Source organism: Gavialis gangeticus, unplaced genomic scaffold (genome assembly GCF_001723915.1).
Source record: "Gavialis gangeticus isolate Ggan-Ray unplaced genomic scaffold, GavGan_comp1, whole genome shotgun sequence".
In the NCBI taxonomy this organism is placed as follows: Eukaryota; Metazoa; Chordata; order Crocodylia; family Gavialidae; genus Gavialis; species Gavialis gangeticus.
This window is the reverse complement of record NW_017729034.1, coordinates 2,648,719-2,672,809: the sequence shown is the minus strand read 5'-3', so window position 1 is coordinate 2,672,809 and position 24,091 is coordinate 2,648,719. Positions and strand designations below refer to the sequence as shown.

General features: G+C 45.9%; 1 protein-coding gene across 3 annotated transcripts in view; it reads left to right on the top strand.

Moving 5' to 3' along the window:
• The window catches only part of NME7 (NME/NM23 family member 7), a 194,191-nt gene that overhangs the window by 41,155 nt on the left and 128,945 nt on the right, over window positions 1–24,091 (top strand). For all 3 annotated transcript variants that reach the window (XM_019526785.1, XM_019526786.1, XM_019526783.1), the window contains exon 2: window positions 14,077–14,184. In XM_019526785.1, the coding sequence (XP_019382330.1) occupies window positions 14,077–14,184 (108 nt within the window). The remainder of the gene's footprint in view (window positions 1–14,076; window positions 14,185–24,091) is intronic.

Genomic DNA, 24,091 nt, shown 5'->3' with positions numbered 1-24,091 from the left:
GCCTATAAGAGAACACACGCTTACCTTTAGGGGAAAGGTCTTACGAAACAAGTAATTTGAGATGGCATAAGTTCATGCCAAAGAGTTATTTTTATTTGTTCTTTTTAATTGTTTGGGTTTGCTTCAGGCAAAATGTAACCTCCTGGCTACTTCGCACCTCATCATCCATTTAGGAAATCTGTATGTTTTGAAAACACCCAGGTTCATTGACACCTTATTTGTCAAGTTTTAAATAATTTATTTGTCACTTGAAGGCAGTTTGAAAATCCAGAATTGGTTGTGCTGCTCGTAAAGGTATAAATCTTGGTCCTTGGCAATAACTAGACATTTGCTTTTCTTGGAGTGAGATTAAAAAAAACCCCAACAAAACCTTTCTGTAAGTGTGAAGTTTTCTCTTTAGCTGCTGCTGCTGCTGCTGGTGCATCCAGCCAATTCCCACAAGCAGGACATTTTCAGGTCTGTGCTGTTACAGACAGAGCATCCCAAACAGTAGCAGAGAAAAAAAGAAAGAAAGAAATCAGAACATTAAGATGGAGATTTTGGACCTGGTTCAACTTCTGTTTGAAGGCTATGTGATTCTTTTATTGCTTTGGTAGAAGTGGAACCATGCTTCTTTTTTCACCTTTCATTGTACTGCTTGACTGTTTGAAGGTAGCTGGTTAAGAGGCTGGGATTGGAGTAAGAGACAGAAATTACCCTCTACCTAAAAGCACTCTTTGGATTTCTCAGCTTGTAAATGTGGATGAGGCCATGACACCATGTCAAATACTTCATGCAAAGTGAAGTTCTAGATAACAAAGTAAGTTGAGATGAGACCGCAGCTGTAATAAAACTGGAAGGTATGCTCACTGTCATGGTATACAGTCCTTCACACTTTTCCTATACTGGGAAACCTGATCGGGCCCCGCACAAGATGGTTGCTGAAGCCCTCAGTCAAAGGGATCAGAGTACATGGAGGCTGATAACTAGCATAAATACAGATAACTTTTCCCTTCAATACAATTGTGTATCACAAAGGTTAATGCTCAAGGAATTCAAGTTTGTGTGATATATAACCCATCAGGACAGAAAGTGATAATTTTGTATTTACCAGTGGAACAGGATTGTTTGTAATGGACAAAGAGCAAGAGACATAAAAGATCTTAGAAGAAGCGATATGTTATCAGTTGTATAAAAAGGGGACTGTATATATTTTTTCTGTTAGCCTGTGATAAGCCCCAAAGTGCATGTGCCCAAGGGAGCAGGGGTAAAGGACTGGGGAATCCAATGTCTTTCTCATTTTAAGAGAACATTTCTCATAGCCACAAGTAATTAGTCAAGGATGCACCAGCATTTACCTATCATGCTTGGAAATATTTATATAAGGATGATGCAGTCTTAGATACCCTGCTAAAAGTATATGGGAATAATATGTATTCCATTTGGATAAATAGTCAAGGAAAGAGGCAGCAACATTTACTACATGTAGTAATAGGCATGAAGTATTAATTAATGCAGGGGTTCTCAACCCCCAGTCCCAGGACACATCCAGCCTGCAGCCCCGCTGCATCTGGTCAGTGGGGCCAGCACAGGTTTGGAAATTTGATGGCAGGAGAGTGGTGCTCCCCTACCACCAAATTCCCAGACCTGTGAGAAGCCCCCAGCCCTGCACACTAGATTAGGTGCCCAGTTCCAGTGCCCAGGGCCACGGGTGTGGTGCCAAGCCCTGCCGTTGAAACCTGACATGAAGGCGGCTGAGGGGAGACAGCCCCAGGCCTCAACCCCAATTGGGTTGGGATGGGATGGTGTTAGGTTCCAGAACCTAGCCCCCGTGTACTGGGAGGTGCTGGGGCCCCAGGGAACAGTACCAGTACATAGGGGTAGGACAGGGTGGTGATGGATCCCAGGGGGTGTTCCCAGAGTGTGGGACAGGGAGGGGTTGGTGCCAGGCGCTGGACCCCAGTTGTAGCAGGCAGGGCTTGTTTTGGTCTGTGGACCAGCCCTACCCCACTCATCTGGCCTCCAGGGCCAAAACTGAGCACCGCTGCATTAATGAATGCAGTCTTAACGGATATAACCTGGTTATATTCCCTTCTACTTTTAGTGGGGCATCTAGCTGGATCACCCTGTATGTAGGGCTGCCAACTCAGACTGAAGCTATTCCGGGAGATTTTTTTTCCCCCACAACATGATGTAATGTCACTGATATTGTGAACAGGTTGAACAGTGCAATTAATCTCCTGGATTGCTTTTACTAGTCACTGGGAGATTGGTGCTGGTTCAAGTAGACTCCCAGCCAGTCCAGGAGGGTCAGCAATCCTACCTGTATGGTAAGTGGGAAAGCATACTTGCTACAACACAAAATTCAAACTTGGTAATTTGAAGTAAGGACGGTGACCAGAGTAGCAAGTGATTTGTGTGCGTTTATGTGGGAAAATACCTGTTACATGGGACACTGCCATATGTTCCAGAGGCAGTTGTTTGAGTGTTCCTCTTCAGCAGTTGCTTGAGTGTCCCTTGGCAGGAATGATTTCATGTCATCCCCTGAGAGATGTCTCATCACAAATGGAAGAGATGCTCCTACTTTCCGATTAACTGGGATGATGACATTTTCACCAGGGGCTCCAGGGAGTTCAGGCAGATCTGATAGTTACAGGAGCAGGCTGTGAACTGGGGGAATCTGCTTCCTGTTCCCAGTCCTAGCACTGATTTACTCTGTGACCTTGGATACATCAGCCAGACTCCAATTTTATTCCTGGTCAAGAAAATGAGAGTTGGAGCTGGCCGTTTATCTCTCTGTCTCAGTTATTCCATCTGTAAAGTGGAGATCGTGCAGAGCCCCCCCATGCAGCATGGGGCAGTGGGGGGGCAGCTGGGATCGCCCCTCACCTGGCAGCACCCACTGAGTTGGGGGCAGTTTTCCCCCAAGTGCCAGGAGCTGGGGCCATTGCTGGGCTGGGGTGGGGATAGGCCTGGGTGATTAGGAGATTCAGCAGCAGCTGAATCTCAGAACCAGGTTCGGCCGAATCGATTCGGGACAGTGATTCAAATCACTGAATCGTATCAGTGTCCCCCAAATCAGCCAAATCCGAAGTGAATGCTAGCCATTTTGCACGGGCCTAACACATAGGGCCAGTAGAGTTACTCAGTTAGGACAAATCTTGGTTTCAGTTCTACTATGTAGTGCACAGTATAAAAAGATATTATAGTCTACAAAATTATTCTGCTAGTGAAAGATCATGGCAAGGAATGCTGAGGTGATGCTGGTATAAAGGGTGAAATACTTCAGGGGATTTGTCTCCTATATTGTGTATGTGCTCTCTGAAGAAAAACGATCCATACCCAGTGGGCCTTTCTGGACTCTTCAGTGGTGCTGGATATACCAGAGGTGCTGTGGCAGGAAGGGACTGGCTGGGTCCCGTGAGGAACATGCTCCATAGCACTGTAGTCTCTATGATGGCTCAGAAGTGAATACAGAGCTCAAATCAGTCTTTCTGCCCTAATACTGAGAATCATCCCAGGAACTGGCCCTAGCTACAGAGGTGGGTGAGAATTTACTAACTAAATTAGTTTTCATTGGAAATTGTCAGTTTGTTAAAGCAAAATGTAGCCATTTTGGTGACAAGTTTCTTTGGGTAAATCCAATATCTTTTATCAGACCAACTCAGATAGTTGGACAAATTCTTCTTAGCAAGCTTTTGGCCACAAACACCCTTTGTCAGACTGAGGAAGCGTTGGCAGATGGTCTGTGCTCTTGGCAGCCAGAGGCCAGTACATATGTGATTTTGGTGAAATTTTTTTACTAGGAAGAGTTTCTCAGCTCCATGGTGGTATTTCTTATTGAACAGAGAGTGAGAAAATCAGAGATGGGCAAGCAAGGTCCTTAATTGGGGTCTCTCATGCCCAGTGAGTTCCCAGAGTACCATGGAACTTGCTGTACTGGGGCAGGGGGGTTGTGGAAACCCTTCAAAGTTTAGGTGCAGAAGAAAAGAGGGAAAAAATTGAAATGTCAAAGCTCTGTGGGACAGGAAATCTGTTTCCTGTTCAGCTTTTGCCAAGCTACCTCTTTCCATTGGTACCTGTGCTATGACACCTGCATTCAACTGGCCAAAGAAACCCTTGACTCAGGAAGGGGCAAAGCAGATCTCTACCAGGGGAGGGTGCTGTACCTGCATGTGCCCCACAGAAGCTGAAAGTGATCATGGAGAAGCCTCCTCACTTTCAGATCTAATGGGAAGACTCACATTTTTTGTTTAGCCTTCCCTCAATAAATGTGTCCTGTGCACAGGCACACAATACACCCACCCACTCATTCATTCACACAGGCACATACACAAATCTACAAACATAAACAAATAAAAATAAACCAGCAAAACCTATAAATGAACCAAGCTATTTCTCCTTCAGGCTGGGAAAAAAGGAAGGAAGAGAGATGATTACTGCTATTGATTTCAGTGGGCCAGAACTTTATCAAGGGAAGCATTTGCAGGGAGGATCTGTATAAGTCTGTAAGTACTGAGTTAAATAGAGAGAATCCATGGCTACAGTATGCAAATATAAAGCAACAGCTCAAAACTCTTATTACAACCATGAGGACCTTCCTCTAAGACAGTGGTCTCCAAACTTTTTTGATCATGCACCCCTATCAGTAAAAAATTTTTGGGCGCGCCCCCCCCAATATATGAATCTTTATTTATTTGACATACAGACCAAGTGAGGGCACCAGTGTCAATCCGTATGTTAAATATTAGTAAAGCTTAATTTCTTTCCTATTTTTTTAGATAACAAATAAATAGAAATAGAAGTTCTAATATTTTCTTCCCGCAGCCCGATGGATTGTCTTGCACACCCCACTTTGGAGACCACTGCTCTAAAAAATTAGTTCGTGTTCAATTAGGTCTCATTGATAGTACGAGAGGCAGCAGGTATTAAAAGGAGAGGTTTTTCTTGATTTGGTTGTGGAATTGAGGGGTAGAAATGATGAGAGAGATTACAGTTCTGGGAATTGTTTGAGAGAGAGACTGAAATATGCAGGGTCACCTGAGTTTGTTTTAATTGTTCAAAGCAAGTTGATGTCATCTTTGCCTAAAGCATTTAAAATATTCTGTAGGATGGCTCCAGGACTTCAGGGTTTGGTACAGACCTGAAACCTTTCTTCTACCGGAATGGACCCCAAGTCCATTCCAACTCAAATCAGCGGTTGCTTAAAGTAAGTAGAAGATGGGTGGTCATGGTCAGTGAATGCTCTTATCTCTAAACAGGTCTCCTACAGGTAAGGGCTTGAGGGCCGTTGGTGAGACATTTGCATGGAAAGTTGCTATCGTGGTTCTCCTTTGGAAGACAGAGGATTCTGTCCAACAGAACAATCCACTGAACCAGCTCTAGCTTAACTGCAAAAAAAAATTGTTAGGAATAGTGACAGGGTTGCCAGCTCTTCTGATCTTACCGTAAATCTTACAATGACTGGTGTTTTTCTTAACACTTCTGTTTCTACCATGTGGTGATTACATGACAATCTCAGCTCTCCTTAAAAACAAAAAAAAGAAAGCTATGTTTTCCAAAAGGCAAATAAAGTCAAGAACCCAGAATATATTAATAATCTCACAGTTTTAAACCTGTCACAGTTTTTGAAGACTTGGGGTTGGCTATGTTCCAGTGACAGCCAAGAGTGCCTAACTAGAACGTGATATAATTAATTCCCATCATGATTATACTTAATATTATTTGCCATTTTACTGTTGCTGGTATTATGCAAATGATCTTAATATAGCTCCAATCTCACTCTGTGACTTTTCAATTTGTTCTGCATCGTGTTCATTTCCCAGAGTCCCCTGGTTATTTTTGGTACCTAGTTTCTTCACTTTACAGTATGTCACCCTGAAACACTTTCCTTACCCATTAACTTTAATCTGCTTAAATTAGTTGTTAGAGCTTGTTTTATATAAGCCATGATGTCTTTTTCCTTTTTTAATTTGTTCAGCATTTAAAAAAAAATCTTCATGGAAGTCTTACATATGGAACACACAGAAGCCATTGTAATCTTGGGGCTGAAAAGGCTGTATTGATTTTTTTTTTTTTTTTTTTTTTTTTTTTTTTTTAATTATTGTTATTATTTCAAGAAGCCATTAGCTCTTTCTTTTTTCTTTAAAGTAATACTAAATGTTCAACGTATTTAGAAAGCACAGTGTAAAGAACAGATAAATCAGTCTTCCCTGCCCCCTGCCTCTTTTTTTTTTAAATGAAGGCCAGCACAGATGATTGCTACTTCCAAACTTAAATTACATTCATTGCCTTGCCCTAAACACCTTATTAAAAGGAGGGCAGTGGAGAATAGTTAGTTTCCATTCAGTTGAATAAAAAATGAAGACCTGCAATGCTTCCTAATAACAACTATTAATGATTCATAGACAAATTGTGTAAACCCTCATAAATTTACTTTAAAATCAAGGTCATACTAAACCAAGCTGAGAAAATCCTCACTTAAATCTACTAGTGTATGTATTTGCTCTTTATTTCCATGAAGCTGTTGATGACTACAGTGACAATCTGATGCCATTTTATTTGCTAATTAAAAAATATAGTATTAAAATAAGAAAGAATTCAGTTAAGAGCTGAATAGCTTGGTTGTTCCTGTTCATAGGCTGTTATTCTGTGGTGAAAACTGCTAAGGATCAATACAACACTGATAGGAAGGAAAAGGCTGGTCAAATGAGGCTGATAATGGGAACTCACCACTTTTGTAAAAAGAGCCGCTAATAAGTAAATAACTTGGGATAATTAATCAAGAAAGTTTGTTGATTTTTTTTTTCTTTCTGGTATTATTGTAATGAAAAGTTGTCAGGTGTAATTCAACTTTTAAAAAATGTGTTCACTTATTATTATTTATAATTAAGGCTATCTGTGGTGGATACATACCTGGTTGTTTCTCCATGCTCAGCAAGTAGTCCTCAGTGATTTGGGAGGAGATGTCAAGTGCGACTTCCCAAGTGTCTTCCATGGACCAGATTCTGTTTAATATTTTCATTAATGATTTGTAAGGTAAAGTCAAGTGAACAGTTAGCAGATTTGCAGATGACACCCACCTGGGTCAAGTTGCAGATACTGTGGAAGAGAAAATCAGGATTCAGATGACTGTAAATTGGAAAAAGTTCCCAAATTAATTAAGTGAAATTCAGTAACAACAAGTGCAAAGTTGTGTATTTAGGAAATGTAGGCCATAAGACAAGCCAAGAGCAGTAAGAATTAAAATCTGCAAGTCTGAAGTTCTGTGGAAAGCCTCATTGCATGAGAACATTTAAAGGCTGGTCAAGTATGTTCTGGGATGGACTTATCAGTATAACTTGCTATAGTAGATAAGAAAAGCATGTTGTATGGTACAACCAAAACTTGGTACATACTTGGGAAGCTAGGTAATAACATTGTAATTAAATAAGTTCATCAATCGGCACATTGTAAGGTAAGGTGCATGGCACCAAACATGATTAGTCATGTGTGAGCAATGATGTAGACTTGATGTAAGCCCTTCTAACGTATAAAAAGAGGAGAGTAGCAATAGATTTTGGATTTGTCCTTAACCCTGCACTATCCCTGCTGCTGACCAGGCTGCCTACCTGGCTGATGGTATGAATAAATGCTACACTAAGTTTTATGCAGCACATTGATGTACGTGTAGAAGCTTCTACTGAATAGCTGCTGCTGGCTTATTCGAACCTTGGTGTGGTAGGACCTGACAGGTCCTTGGAGGTAATGACAGGACAGAAAAATCAAATGCACAAATACAAATAGGGAAATGATGGGCTAGGCTGCAGTACTTCAGAAAAGAGCCTGGGGTTTATGGTTGATCACAAGCTAAATAGGAGTCAACCGTGTTTTTTCATTATCAAAAAAATCAAACAAAAACCCAAAAGACCCACTGGCATACTGTTTTGTGTTGACAGAAGCATCACCTGAAAGTCAAGAGATGTGATTCTTCTGCTCTGTTCAGCACTGGTGATGCTTCACGAGGAGGACTGTGTCCACATGGCCATGTGTGGTCAAGAAAGATATAGACAAATTTAAAGGTATCTGGCAGAGAGCAACAAAAATAAGAGGTCTAGGAAACCTCATTTATGAGAAAAGTTTGGAAAATCTGGGATTATTTAGTCTGGGGAAGAGAAGATGAAAGCGGGATTTGATAACTGTTTTCAAATAGTTGGAAGGTGGTGATAAAGAGGTTGGCAGTAGATCAGTAATTCTCAACCAGGATGCCTTGAGATCCTTTCACAGGTGCCCTGGGGTGCTATGCAGTGTTAGCACCGTTAGGTGTGCAAATATGATTCACAAGATAAACCCAGAGATTTTAGATAGGAATCATTCTCCCTCCTGGATCTTTCTGAAGAAAGAATTGCTTTAGTATTTTTCTGTATTTAAAACAACAAAAGAAAACCAAGAGCTGGTATTTTCTGAGAGTTCCTCAAGGCTAACAACGTGTGCTTCAGATCTAAAAAGGTTGAGATAAGATATTCTCTGTGACCACAGTGAACAAGATGAGCAGTAACAGTCTTAAATTTCAGGAACGAAAATTTATTAGGAAGAACGAGTGATTACCCTCTCAATACAAGGGTAATCACTCTCATAACATAAGCTTTGGAACAGGTACCCAGAGAGGCTGTGGAATCTCTATCCTTGGAAATTTTCAAAAGCAGGTTAGATAAGCACTTGGACAAAATAATATGGCCCTGCCTTGAGCAGGGAGTTAGGTGAGCTAACCTCTCTTCCAGCCCTGTTTTTCTACAAAGGGTAGTTATGTGTCTGTGCAGTAAAATAAAGGTGTGTGATAGTGGGGGTGGACCTATTTGCACTATCCTAAATCTATGTAGAATGGGTAGACCATAGTGGCATCAGCTTCAGCATGGGACAGCCACCATGCTGTACCAATAGGTACCCAGGCTTCCCAGTGGGCTTTTACTCTGCTTGTTAGCCCCAGGCTGCACTATGGGCATGTCTACATTGCAGTGGCTGGTAATATTGCTCTGGCTGCAGTGTAGTGTTGGTATATCTGGCATGGGTAACTAGTAATGATCTGCTTGCACAGCACAGCGCTCACCATGGGCTAGCTATCTGAGTATTTACACAGCTTTTTGGGTGGGTTTTGCAGCTTGTTGCTGAGCTCTCACTGCTACCCAGCAGTGGCCAAGTTAGCTCAGGTACAGTGGTGACTGATATGTAGTTACATCCCACCTTTTCTTTGCTGTCATTACTAATGCCAGAGAGACTAAAGCTAGCCACTCATGCCATAATCTCACCTTCATTTTGTGTGTAGATAAACCCTATTGGCCTACCTCCCAATAAGGTTTTGAAATATGAAGGCATAAAGTTTAATAATAGCATTACATTGTGAAATTAGTCTTCATTATCCCATCCTTTCCCTTTATATTAGGACCTGAATCTGTAAACCACTTAAGTACATTCTAGAGTCCCCTTTAATTCCATGGGATTTACGCCCATACATAAGCACTTCACTTAATCAGGGCCTTTTGACTTTTGTAATGTGCTGCATTATTTTTTCCCCTAGGACTAGATAAGCTACCTTTTTTTTGTCTGCAGCTGGAATTGTTTTTCAATATCTAACACTTACTGATATTTCCCCTGCTGAGCTATCGCACCATGCTGTCTTGAAAGCAAGAGGCAAAAGCAAAAAGAAAAACACATATTGTAGCCTGCCAGCGGCAGAACCCAAGATGAGTTTTTCTTCCCGCTGGCCTCTGCATGCCAGTGCAGCCCTGCTCTCAGTCCCACTTAAGTCAGTGACAACATATCCTTTAACTTCATTGCAAGCCATACTAGGTCCTTCCTATTCCTGCACTGACCTAAATGTCTGCCTGCCTTTGTTCCCTTCCACTTAGCAGACAGCATTTAAGATGGCTGAGGTGCCACTTTGGTTTCCAAAATCTGAATTTTATCCCAACCTGTTTGGCTCCAGTTTGAATCCTACTTAAATAACATACACGTTAGTCTGACACACAAATGATATATGAGTGAAAAGTATGGACCTGGTTAACCCATGTAAGTGGTATCATTCCTGTGTGGGCCCTGCAACAGAAACAATGTCCCCTTCCTCTCTGAGGTAGAAACCAAACGGAGATAATGACGAGGTAAATGGGAGCTACTAAAAATAAAGGTCTGGATAGGGTCAGACACAATAAAATATGTGTAGGAATGAGTGGTCTAGTTTGAAGTCTTTTGTCTCATGGAACAGGCACCACACAGGTGATGGCAGTGAAAGCTTTTCTTCATACCTTGGCCTGGCATTTTCCCCAGCCTTCACATTTGAGGGATTACATCTTAGGGTAAGATGGGAAACCTTCATTTACGTGGCTTCTTCAGTCCGCGTTCCTTTTCACTATCTGAGAATACCAAGAGAGGAAATTAGTGGCCATCTATCAATTTGGGACTAGCATAAGACTCCCAGTTTATTCACGTACCTAACATACCTCAATAAGGACTTTCCTGTACTCCCTTGCATCCTACACTGACAATCTAGAAACATTTTTAAATCAGTTGATTTGGAAAAGCTTTTCGCTGCAAGCAGCATGTCATCTCAGCCAAAATGACACAATGCAGAGTATATTTTGCAGCACTGGGAAATGATATGGATGCTATTTTCTTTCCCCTATTTCTGCATGTTACCTATTTAAAGAACATATTGTTTTACTGGTACTTGCATAACTTAAAATAGCAGAGCCTTTTGTTATATGTGGTTGGAGAAGGTTCAACAGAGGAGGGAGAGTGAAAATCAAATGCATTTTATGTATACTATAGAACGGGGCGGGCAATTATTTTGGGCGGAGGGCCGCTTACTGAGTTTTGGCAAGCCATCGAGGGCCGCATGGTAGGCAGCCAGGAGCAGATGCATATTAATTTTCCAAATTTTTTAGGGGCCTTGTGGGATGGATAGAATGGCCTGGTGGGTCACATCTGGCCCACGGGCTGCATTTTGCCCACCCCTGCTGTAGAAGGAAGGGTAGAGTGAGCCTATACAATTAATCTCTACCCTGCCTTCTGCCTGACTTCAGACTAACATGGCTCACTGCTTTTCTCTGCTCAAGTATTGTGTAGCTCCATATTCTTATTTGTTGTAAGTGTTTTCATTGCTTGGAGGTAGGACTGACTTGCAAGGTTCTGACTAAGTTATCCAAAAAGTTTGGAAGTGTTTAAGCCTACAGGTTTGATTTGATGTATGAGAGGGCAAGGATCTAGGCATAGAAACTTGACCTGGATTTCCCCAAAGTTGCCTCATGTACAGATATTGGACTTTTTAGTGTCATTGTATGTGTAGCAATGTTGAATCAAAGTTGTATAATGGGAACCAGTGGCATTCACCTCTCTGCCTTTGAAATATTTATTAAAAAGTTATATTTTGATTTCATCCATAAATCGAGCATTTGAAGATGCTTGAGAAATGCATACAAATTTCACTGCATTATTGCCATTAATGCCCCTCTGGAATATTAAACTGTGCGTCACTTTGCTGTGGTTGGAGATGAAGACATGGTGAGAACTGGCAGGCACCGTTGTGGTGAAGTGTGCTGGTTTCTGCACGTTTGTCATGCATGTCCACCAGCAACAGAATTTTAAAAAGTGTGGACAGCAGTGCCGTTACAGCTTTCCACTTGCTGTTTTACACTGCCAAATGTTCAAAGCCAACGTTATAAAATGACTGCGTGGCCCTGACCACCTCAATTTCTTCCTTTCAGCAGCTAGGTACAGTTGTAGGAATCACTCTGTCTGTGGAGTTTGCTTTTCAGCCAGCCTTCTTGCTCTTTTTTACTCTGCAGGATGTCATTAGTAGTTAACTTCTGAGTTCTTTTAGCCTTTTTTTACTTTGGTGCTGTGATGGGGTGCTTGGTGCACTTATCACGTTTAAGAGGAAAGGCTGAGGGAGAAGCAGCTTGCAAGTGTGGCAGGGGCTGATTAGAGAGTTGCCTGACCAGAAGGGCCCAGGCTTGAACTATATAAGCCCAGGGCCTGAGCTGGTTGGGCACTCTAACCCTGGGAGCCAGAGAGAGAGGAGCTCCTGGCAGCAGGGCTCCTAGATGAACAGCTGTGCTAGGGTAAGCAACGCAGAGTCCAGGAATAGGGCAGGACATGAACTGGTGGTTTGTGGAAGGGACTAAGGGGAAGTAAGGAGGTCCCAGTTAGCTGAGAGGGAGAGAGAGGCTGGAGGAATAGATAGCGTGGGGCACAGGGGGAGAGAGCCTGAGCCCAGGAGGGGCTGAGTAGAGCGGGCCTGGGACCTGAAGCCTGGCATAGACGGAGGTGGAAGTGCCCAGAGAAGGGTGAGTTGGAGGAGGGCCTGAGAGGCTGGAGCCCAGGAAGGGCTGAGTAGGTAAGACCAGGAGGCCTTGAGATTGGAGGCCAGGAGGGGCAGGTGTCAGCAGGGCCAGAGAGCCCAGAGGTCTCAACTGACTTAGGAGCAGGGCTAGGGTCTAGGGAGACCGAAGGTCAGGGACCACAGCTGGAGAGCAAGTGGGCCAAGGGAGCCTGTAGCCCAGGAGCGGCAAGGACTCAGGCTGGGAGCCCATGGCCCAGGAAAAGCACTTATCAGCATATCATCTGCGCGGCTTGGGAGTGTATATTGGGGAGGATGGAGCCCACGTAAATAGCCCTTAAGGCAAGGACCACAGGCAGCTGTGGTCATAAGAGTAAGAACAGGCTTGGAAAGCCCTGGGACAGTCTCCCATTCCTCAGAAATTAATATCAAGTCGTGGCACGATAGTAAAGGGGTAATTGCCCCAAGGGAGTCATGTGGCAAGGGCTAAGCAGCCATGAGGGGGTGTCGTGACCACCTGTGTGTCCAGCACTTGCTACATTTGCACAGTTGAAACTCCAGAGAAGGTGTCTGGGCTCTAGGGCCTGCAACGAGACCAAGGTTTGAAGTATGTCTTGTTCTTCAATTTTACTGAAGTTTGATGTACACAAGCTCTGCCTACTGTGAACTGGCCTTCTTGCTGATGTTCCTGATTTGCTGTCAAGTTTACACACTCAGAGTCCATACGGATAGAGAAATCCAGCTACAAGTTGCCTTCAGGAAGGAGGCTACCTCAGTGAACAAACTGAAGCCTTCAGGGCCAGATCCAGCCCTAGGTATCTTTCTGGAACTACTTTTCATGAAGCTCCCACATTGCACAAGTTGTCCTTGTCAGAGCAGGTCATTGGTATTAGGGGTACATCAGCGCCTCCTCTGAAAAACATCTGGTTGTCAGCTTTTCAATGATAAGGCTTAATTTTATGCTGGAAAGTTTTAAAGATGTATTTTTGTCAGTGGCTTGGGCTGAAGGGGTCCCATGGGGAAGACTAGGAGTGCTGAGGTCCAGTACATGCAGCTAAATTTGGATGGATTCAAAATGAAACACACTGCCTTTTCCAGCTCTTTCATATAACAAATAGGATATTTAGTTCTAGACGAGCTCAAGTTGCACAGGTCTTCCATGAAATGACAGGAGAATAGGGTACAGACAAGCTAATGTTGCCCTCAGCCTCAATGCATTTTTCCATGTATTAGCAGAAGAAATTCAGAATTTTTCCACCTCAGGGGCAGGGACAGTGCTTTCCTTTGGGCTATCTGTTATATTTGTAAAGGTTCTATAGTTATTCATGAGTACATGAACTTTTTATAACAAGAAAAAAAGAGGGCAAGGTAGCAAGCCTGGTTTAGTTTACTCTCAGAAAGTTATGAAACTGAAAGCTGTTTCTATAACAGCTTGGTCTTGCCTTGTAGATGGGACTTGACTGAATTTTGATAATGTCTAGTGACTGGTGTAACAGAACCCCTCTGCAAAGTGTGTTTTATTTGTTTTTGGTAGCATGGACAGAACAAGAGAAATCATGTTTTGATTGTTATTATTTGAATGCCAGCTCCAGATTGCCAAAGGCCTTCCGTTGAGATCTGGGCCAATTCAGAAGTTGGAACGCTGCTGTCAGCCTTTGAGAAGACAGTTTCTGAGTGCACAATGCCAAAGCATATTTACTAGTCCGCCTGTCTGCATTTGGGGAAGTAACAAATGAAATGATCCCTCATATGACTGCTGTTGAAACCCTATTACCCTTTTCTTTCAGAGTCAAGACGACAGATTTGCTTTCATTGCTGAATGGTACGACCCAAATGCATCTCTCTTTCGACGCTTTGAACTCTTGTATTATCCAAAAGATGGGTCGGTTGAAATGGTAAACACCTTTTATATTATATGTTTTCTAGATAGTTAGCAGGTTGGGATGTTGGCAAGCCATGGCCTTAGCATAGTATTATGTTCCAGGAAAGAAAAACTAAACAAATTAAGAAATATTTTGTTTCTAAAACTAAACAAATTTACAGAAGTTTTGGGAATAACCTTCATATTTATTGCTTTGTTTGTAAAAGCTATGTTTGCATGAATGGAAGTCATTTTCATTAATTCATTTCTGTGTAATCTTTACTTGGGTTTTGGCATTAAATATAGCAGTGCTGAGTTACCCCAGGAGAACCACAGAGTGAAGCAGGAGGCTGAAAGGGCCAAGCCCCATTTTGCTGTCAGAGCTGAGTAAAGAGTACAAAGGAAGCAGCCACATCAAGGAAAGGATGTTGTTTTGGAAACTAGTGTAGCTGGTAACAGAAAGATGACATTGAAAACTATGCTGTTTCTCTCAGGTGGTTGCATGCAAAATCCTTTTGACTTTAGTAGGAGTTGGATACAGACGTGTAGAGTTATCGCGTAGGCAGAAACAGGGAACAGAGAGAGAGACGGGTACGTTAGCAACAAGTGCAACAGGTGTAATGAATACCATTCCAGAGTCCCTGTAGTTGCTTCTTCTCAGTAGTCTTTAGGAATTGGAGGATGACGAACTCTGATTTTTAATTTTGCATCTTGGAATTGGAGGACAGAATTGTGTTCTTGACAAAGATTATCAGTTGTCATCTTCAGCTTGATTTGTAGATGAATGTAAGAAATGGTTCTGTAGTCAGCATGCTAACTCCCCCCCCCTCCCCCCCCGCAAAAACAGAAATAAAACTAAACAGCCAGCAACATGTGCCTGCAGTCTTTGCTCAGTGTGCCCTTCTGCATGTTCCAATCCCTGTGGCAGCTCATGCAAGCAGATGTGCCTTGTAGCATGCCCTGTGGTTTAGATTAAATTAAAAGAACCCTGCTCTCAATAGTATCCCTTTAAAAACACCATCTTTTCATGCTTTATGTATACACATTGCTGCCAGCGTGTGAATATTTTTTCCAGAGACAGTTCTCCTCGTAAATCCGAGGCAGCTTTTAACCTTCTTTCCAATGCAGCTTCAGGCAAACTGGTAACACTAAGGTTAGTTTTACATAAATGCTTAGTCTTAAAACTGGCAGCTACACAACTGTGCAGGTAGCATTGCATTAGCCAGAAGTCACCACTGCCTTCTGTGTTGTAGCTGCTCCAAGCACCTGGCTGTGGTTGTTACACCTCTGCTCTCCTGCTATTTTTAATCTCCTGAGAAGATAAATGATTGCCTGTTAATCCTTCTGACATGTCTGGGTAGAGGAGAGGTTGCTGCCAGTAGGAAATTTCCCTTCTCCAGGTGGCTTCCTTATTCTTCCTTTTGAGCATCAACTTAATTTACTTCTCATCAGCTTTGTTTTTTCTTTGCTGAAGATGGTTGTTTCAGATTTGCCAAGTGATCAGTTGCTTTGGATCCCCTCATTATACAGTCTCTTGGAGAATACCCTGAAATCATCCCAGGCATAACTTCTAGAGAGGGTGAATCCCTGGCTCCTTGAACTCCAAGACCTGGCCTTTTGGTCTGTACCCTCCCCCAGTTATGCACCTCATATCCCCAGCTGCATTCTAGCTTAGCTCCTGGAGAAGGACTTTACCTGTTCAAGGAGATGGAGCATACCCAAAGTTGCATGAAGTGAAACAGGCAGTTCTTGAAACAAAACACCTTTATTGGTCCACAGGAAGACAACAGGCAGTGAAGCCCAAGCAAATTTTGTCAAAAGAAAAGTAGCCCTGGCTGTTTTTTCTCTCAACACCACTTGTCCCTGGTTTTTGGGCTCTCCCCTTTCAGGACCTTCTCTCAAGTGGCTTACTGGCACCGTAAACAGCAGGGAGTCTCTTCAGGTACAGGGGCTTCATGGATCAACAAAGGCTCCTTATTGCTTGATGGCCCATTACTGGACTTGGGCAAATCCCCTCCAGCTCTGGTCCCAAACACAAATAATCCCTTCTTTCCCTGTATACAATAATCAGAGAAACTGAGCCATGCAACAGTATTAGCAGCGAACAGGTAGAAGCAAATGGGACCATTTGCTGGGAACAAGAGGAGAAAGCAGAAGAGGAACCAGGTACCAGATCCTGCTCTGGGAGAGAACTGAGCCAGGGTTGTCTGTGTGCTTGGCTTGCTGAGGGTTGTTTGGTGGGTTTGTGTGTTTAGATGTGTTCTCTGAGCAGCTGAGTGGACTGATTTCTTCCTGGGTGTGAGAAATGGTCCTAACAAAGGGGCCTAGCCAGTCCAGGGAGCCGAAAGAATCCCATGTACCACAACAGCTTGAGGACTGATCGGCTAAGCAGCAGCTCTGCAGAAAAGGACCTGGGGGTTACAGCGGACAATAAGATGGATATGAGTCAGCAGTGTGCCCTGCAACTATCTGAAGGGTGTGGTGGGCCAGTAGGGGGTGCTCCTGCATTGAGCCACCCACCCCACTGCTCCCGACCACCTTCCAGGCTCCGAGTGCCTCCCTGGGGGCACCTCATGTCCAGCCAACCCCCTTCCTGGAGCCCACCCACAAGCCTGGGGGTAACACTGCCACCACCAAGGGTCTGGACTGATCTTGGCCTTGTGCCTCTTGGGATACACAGGCCTAGTAGCCCTTGAGGGGCACTTGGCCCCCTTCAAGAACTTATATCAGCGATCTGGGTGTGGATGTGGAATGCATGCTGTCCAAATTCGCTGATGAAGTTGTAGGTCGAGGTATGCATGTTGGAGGGGAGGCACAGAATCCAAGTAGATCTAGACAAATTACAGGGGTGGGCGGATGAGAATAGGATGGAATTCAATGCAGGCAAGTGCAAGGTACTGCATCTAGGGAGAAGGAACCAGCAACACACCTATAGGCTGTGGAACACCCTTGTCAATATGGTGGCAGAAAGGGATCTTGGAGTCATTGTTGACTCCAGGATGAACATGAGCCGCCAATGCGAGGAAGCAGTCAGTAAGGCTAACTGCACCTTGTTGTGCATCTACGGATGTGTCACAAGCAGGTCCAGGGAGGTGATCCTTCCCCTCTATGTGGCATTGGTCAGGCCACAGTTTGAGGACTGCGTCCAGTTCTGGGCACTGCACTTCAAGAGGGATGTGGCTAGCACTGAGAGGGTCCAGAGAAGGGCCACTCGCATGGTCAAGGAGCAGCAGGACAGGCCCTACAAAGAGAGGCAAAAGAGCTTGAACTTATTCAGCCTCCACAAGAGAAGGCTGAGAGGGGATCTGGCCTTGGGGACCAGCGAGAATTGGGGGAGACTCTGTTCCCCTGTGCACCACCCATGGTTACTAGGAATAACGGCCACAAATTGTTTGCAAGAAGGTTCAAGCTGGACATCAGGAGACATTACGTTACAGTTAGGGCTGCCAGGCTCTGGAATGGGCTTCCAAGTGAGGTGGTACTCTGTCCTACCTTGGGGGTCTTCAAGAGGAGGCTGGACAGATATTTGGCTGGGGTGATATGACCCTGTCACCTGTTCCTGCCTGGGGCAGGGGGTCGGACCTGATGATCAGTTTAGGACCCTTCCAACCCTAAGTACTGTGATACTATGGTACTAACATGGGGTGCTTCCCTCAGTCTGAAGCACAAATAATGGTCTCCCTTAGCCAAACCAAGGGGACCCCCAAGGCATAATCTAGACCCTCTCCCAATAAGTCTCCCTCGGTAGATATGGAGGAGAACTTTATTGGTTACAAGGAGTAGGTTTGGAATAGGGTACAGGGTAGAGCAGTATCAGAGAAATACCTTAGAGCAAACAATAGCATGGTAGCCTTTGACTACACACCTGTATTACTGCAAGCTATATATTTAGTTAGCTCTCAAGTAGCTTACTCAGAAGTGTCATCCAGAGGCAGGTGGAGATTTCCTCTGGAGGCAAGCTGTTCATTGACCATGAGTTTCAAGAGAGACAGCAAGTTTCAGATGGTCCAGCTCTTCTCTCCCTGAGTTTTCGTCATGGCTACTGTCCCTCCTCCTGGGCAGTCCTTAACTTACGTAGTACTTATGACCTCATTTACTTGGTCCAGTGGAGACCAGCACCTGTTGGCTGCCAGCTAACCTATTTGAAATGAATCGCTGGTTGCTGGGCAGACTGGCAGGGTCTTTAGCCCCCTCCCAGTCAGGTTGGCATTGCTTAGAACAATAGGGAGTTTAAGCCCCGACCCAGGTGTGTAAGGCCAGTCACGTAGGCAGAGGGAGCAGGTTTCCCCCTCCCTCAGGAATATATCCAGCTCAGGTTACAACTCAGGATTACCTGAAGCCAATGAGGCCAGGGATGTCTGCCCTCTGCAGTGACCATGGTAACCAAATTGTAAGATTGGTCACCCGCCTGATAGAGTTTGGGGAGAGACAGAGATGGCATTCTGCCACAAAGGGTAGTTTGAAAGAGGATGGAGCTAGACCAGGGGTGGGCAAAATATGGCCTGCAGGCTGGATCTGGCCCACCAGCTGATTGGATCCAGCCTATAGGCTGGCACCCACCAATTAACTGTATTCAGCCCCACTGGCTGCTGCCCCTGCTGTGCTCGGCATGAGGCTCAGTCCCACTCACTCCTGCCTAGGGCAGGGTGTGCAGCCTACCCTGCCAGAGGGTGCCAGCCCCAGCCAGCAGGCACAGTTTCCAGGCAGGGCTGCTGCTGCTGCCACTGCTACAGCCACCCAGTGGCTCCCCAGCCTCTAGCCACTCCTGCTGTCCCTGCTGCAGTGTTCCGGGTAGCAGGCAGGGAGGGGAAGCTGCAGCAATGAGGGGAGTGGGGGGTGGAGGGGGCAGGCTCTGCCTGCAGCTCACTTTAGTCCTGCTCATGCATGGCTGGGTGGGGGAGTGTGTGGATGGAGGAGGGGGGTGGGCATGAAGGAACTTTGCTGCTCACAAAGCCCTGCCTAGCAGGCATGGGACAGGCAAATGGGGCAGGAGCAGCGGGAGCCAGTGTGTGCTTGGTGCAGCCCTGCCAGGCAGGCACATGGGATGGAAGCAGCAGCAGGAGCCAGCGTAGGTTCAGCTACAGCCCTGCTGGGCAGGTGTGGGTTAGAGACCAAGAGATCCAGTGGTGCCAGGCTCAGTTCACACCTCCCACACCACACCATACCCAAACATACCACCTATACCCCCCATGCACATCTACACGTATACCCACACCTCAATCACATATGTGCACCCCCTCACATACCCTACACTTCAACCACATACACTCACACTCCCCACACAGATCCCACACCCATTCACATGTGTATGCACACCCCACACATACACCCACACCCCATCACACACTGCACGCCCCTACCACATCCATAGATATCCAACACTATCCCACACACCCCCTATATATGCAGTCCTCCACACATGCATACACACCCCATTTGCACCATACTCACACCCCCCAATCACATAGTTCCTCAACCACATGCACACCCCACATACATGCACCTACCCCTCCATACACAATATACAAGCAATCTCGCCCCCTGCCCCACCAAAAGCAGCACTTCTTGAGCAAGGGGAGAGACTTTTGGTGGCATAGGTCAAAGGGTAGGGGGTGAGACTTCTGCTCACAAAGTGTTGACCAGGGGGCAGGGCACCTGTCAAGAGGCAGGTGCATCATCAAAACTCATTAAGCAGCCTTCCAGCCAAAGTATTTGCGCGCCCCTGAGCCAGACTGTTCTTAGTGGTGACATATGACAGAACAGGGAACAATGGGCTAAAGTTGCAGCAAGAGAAGCGTCACAATGCAGGATCCCCAGGGACAGCCGTGATGCCCCTATGGCTCTGTGACCATGCCAGCTCCTCCCTATGGGTGCCATCTAATCTCATCTGCCATGTCTTGCTGGTATAAATAATAAATAGGGAGACTGCCGTCGAGTTACATATCAGTCACGGGCCTGATGGAACCACCTAAACCCTGCAGGTTATTGGACCCCTTGATGGGCCCTGTTCTCAGTAGGTGACTCACGGGGCACCCCAAGCATTATGGGCTAGAGGCGTGGCTCCAACACTGCCCTTTTACCACGCCCCATGCCTCACAGATGGCATATCAATGTTGTCCCTGTAATGAGGCCACGGTCTAACCTGGCCTTCTGTTATCACTGGGCCCATAGCCCCTGTCGTTGCGCCTCCTAGTACTGGGCTTCCTACACTGTAGTATGCCCCAGTGAGGCTGCCTCCTCCCCAGTAGCCTCAGTCTGGTCCACCAGTAGAAATAACAACAGAAATACAAGCCCTTGGGCTATAACATAACAATAACAAAGTCACTGGAGGCCGTATTATGTCCCTTTAAGTCTGGCTTGTCCAACATATGGCTCACAGGCCGCCATGCAGCCCGCCAGGCCGCTTTCTGAGGCCCAAGGTGCTGCAATGGGAAACAAAAGTAAACACTGTTTACTTTCACTCCCACCCCTTGTCCCTCCCCTGGCCCCTCAGCAGGTGACCGGTGAACACAGACTACGAGGCAGTTGGCTGCCCGGTGACTGCTGACCCTCTCCCCGGGGGGAGCAGGGCCCCTCTCTCAGCTCCCCCGACCGCAGCCATGGAGGCCGGGGCGGGTGAGCTCACACCAGGCGGGTCCCAGGGCCCAGGCCAAGGCACCCCCCTGATCCCTCCACACCCATCACGCAGCTCCTTTAAGGCCCGCACTAGGGGCGGTCTGCACTGCATTGGCGGGGAAGGGTGGCATGGTCCGGTACAGGGATGAGTAGGCGAGCGTGAAACATGGCTGCCTGGCTGTCAGTGGGGCCGCATCCCCAGGAGGGATGCTGAGGAGCCCACGTGGGGGTGCCACACGTGTGTGCTCATGAGGAGGAAACACACGGTCACACTCGCGCCTTTCTCCTCCTCCTCCTCCATGGGAGCCAGGGGTGAGGAGGGAGGTGGGCTGTGCGTGCGTGGCCATGTGTGAAGACCAGGCTCCTCATCCCCAATGGAGCCGGGGAAGCATCCTGAGGCACTGCTTCTCCTCCTCCTCCGCGCTGCTGCTGCTGGAGGCCAACAGCCGGCTGGTCCTCCACGGCTTCCTCTACTTGGTGCTGTACGCCCAGGTGTCCCAGGACAAGCCTGCATTATGCTTCTTTCATTCATTGAGAAGTGAGTGGACATGAAAGTGTTTATTTGAGTCAAGTGTTTGGTATTATTTCATTGTTGCTTTTATATTGTTTTTATTTTGGATCTTAAATCACATTTCCAGACCCATTTAATTGTCACTTCCTGCAACTTCATTGGTGTCAAAGGTCACGTGACATCACTTCCTGATGTGATACTGCTTCCTGTGAGGTCTTTGAATATGGCTCACCAGCCCACTGGGCGATTAAAAAGGTCATGATCCGGCCCCACATTCAAAAAGGTTGGACACCCCTGCTTTAAGTCAAGCTTCTGCCTTGGCCTAGAGTGCCTCCCAGCCCTGGGTACCGTATGGGCTCCTGGAGCCCCCATTAGCCATATAGGCCACATGTCAAGCAGCCACAACATCTCTGGGTTGCTCTTCCATGCAGGAACTCCTTCCCTTGGCTGCTGCCAGAGAACTAACTCCTGCCAGTCCCAGCTCTGGGCTGTGCGCTGGGCTCTGCCTCCTTCCAGTAAGCTGACTGGGTGCAGGTGCAGACTAGCTCCCCATTAGCCTGCTGCCATGGCATCTGCAGCTGTGGCGCTCTGCCTGGCTCCTCTGGTTCTCTAGCTAGGCAGTTTCTGCTCTCAAAGGAGCAGGCACCCCTTAGTGCCTTGCGACAGGAAGTTGAGGTTAGATATTAAGAAGAACTTTCTCACTAGAAGGGTAGCAAAGCACTGGAACAGGTCACCCAGAGAGGTGGTGGAATCTCCATCCTTGGAGGTTTGTAAGCACTGGGCAGACAAAATCTTGGCTGGGATGATTTAATTGGGGATGGTCCTGCCTTGAGCAGGGGGTTGCACTAGATGACCTCCTGAGGTCCCTTCTAACCCTAATTTCCTATGATTCTGTGATTATAGCGTGCACACATTTTAAACTAGAAACATTGCCACAAAAAGGTATTTTATTCCTATGGAGTTGAAGGTGGTGTTCATGATGAATAAATAAGGTTTTTTTCAGCTTTCCTTCTCTGCTGAACTCTGAGAGCAAAAGTTGGCAGAGGAAGCAATGAAGACATCTGGGCAGGCAGATCTCAGCTATACAGTAGATGCAGCAGCCTCTATAGTCTCAGCAGCCCAGGACAGAGAAGCAGTAGCTTACCTCTGTGAGCAAATTAGTTCTGTTGACCCATGTGGCCCTCCCAATCTGACATCATTTTTAGCCCTAGAGATTAATCCTTCCCTCCTATTTTAAGCAGCAAATTATGACGTGGGTGGTATAACCATAATGAGAGGAAGGGTCCTAAATTTTTTTTAAACATGCAAGAGAACATAGATTGTTAGCTGAAAATAGATTATTTCAGTAAAATTTGCTTGTCCAGGAAAATGGAGAGGGAGGAAAGGAGGAAGGAATAAGCTAGCAAACTGTATTTACTAAATCTAAACAACATTGATTTTCTGTTGTTTACCCACTTTGTGTCTCCTCATTATGTTTTAAAGAGGGTTTATAAATATACCCAGGCATCAGTGCCAACCTCCTCCTCCCCTCCCATAACACAGGTGGATGAGGGAATAATATTTTCCAAAGGCTTTTTTCATTATGTTCCTTCTGTGTCTTGAGGAGTGACAAATAAATGGAATGTACTAGCCTAGCAGCTCTGATTGAATTGGCCTAAGACAGCATTTCTCAACCCGTGGGTTGTGACCCAAAAGTAGGTTGCAAGAATATATGAAAGGGTCACAGACAGTCTTTAAAAATGGATCAGCAAACTTTTTTAAAATGGATTCTCCTGTAAAGGAGGAAAACATGGGAAACACTGCTTTTCCTTTGCAGGCTGGCAGAATTCCAGAAGAAGCTGCTTGGGGACTGCCATCCCTACATACCCATCCCCTGCCCCACACACTGGGGGGCTGGGCCTGGGGGCAATGAGTTGGGAGTGAGGGGCAATGGGTTGGGATTGCTCATTGATGTTTACAAATGGGTCTGGGTACAAAAAAGGTTGAGAACCACTGGCCTAAGAAACATGCAGGTATCAGTGTTTTGAAAAGTATTAATATAGTTGAATTTGAACAAGTCGAGGCAAAAATAAACCATAGAATCATAGAAGTCGGGTCAGAAGAGACCTTGTTGATCTTCAAGTCTGACCCCCTGCCTGGGCAGGAGAAAAACTGGGCTCAAATGACTCCAGCCAGGTAGGCATCAAGCCTCTTCTTAAAGACCCCCAGGGTAGGAGCCAGCACCACTTCCCTTGGAAGTTGGTTCCAGATCCTAGCCGCCCTGACTGTGAAGTAGTTCTTGCGGATGTCTAATCTAAACCTCCTCTCCAACAACTTGTGGCTGTTATTCCTTGTTATGCCAGCAGGCGCTAAGGGAAACAAGATCTCTCCCAAACCCTTCTGGTCCCCCCTAGTGAGTTTATAGGCAGTCACCAGGTTCCCCCTCAGCCTTCTCTTGTGAAGGCTGAACAGGTTCAGGTCCTGCAGTCTCTCATTGTAGGGTCTGCCCTGTTGTCCCCAGATCATGCGGGTGGCCCTCCTCTGGACCCTCTCAGTGTTGTCCACATCCCTTCTGAAGTGGGGCGCACAGAACTGGATGCAGTACTCCAGCCATGGCCTGACCAGTGTTGTGTAGAGGGGGAGGATCACCTCCTTGGCCCTGCTTGAGATGCACCTGTGGATGCACGACAAGGTCCGGTTAGCCCTGCCAACCATGACCTCGCATTGTCGGCCCATGTTCATCTTGGAGTCAATAATGACTCCAAGATCCCTTTCTGCCTCCGTGCTCTCAAGAAGGGAGTTTCCCATCTTATAAGTGTGCTGCTGGTTACTACTG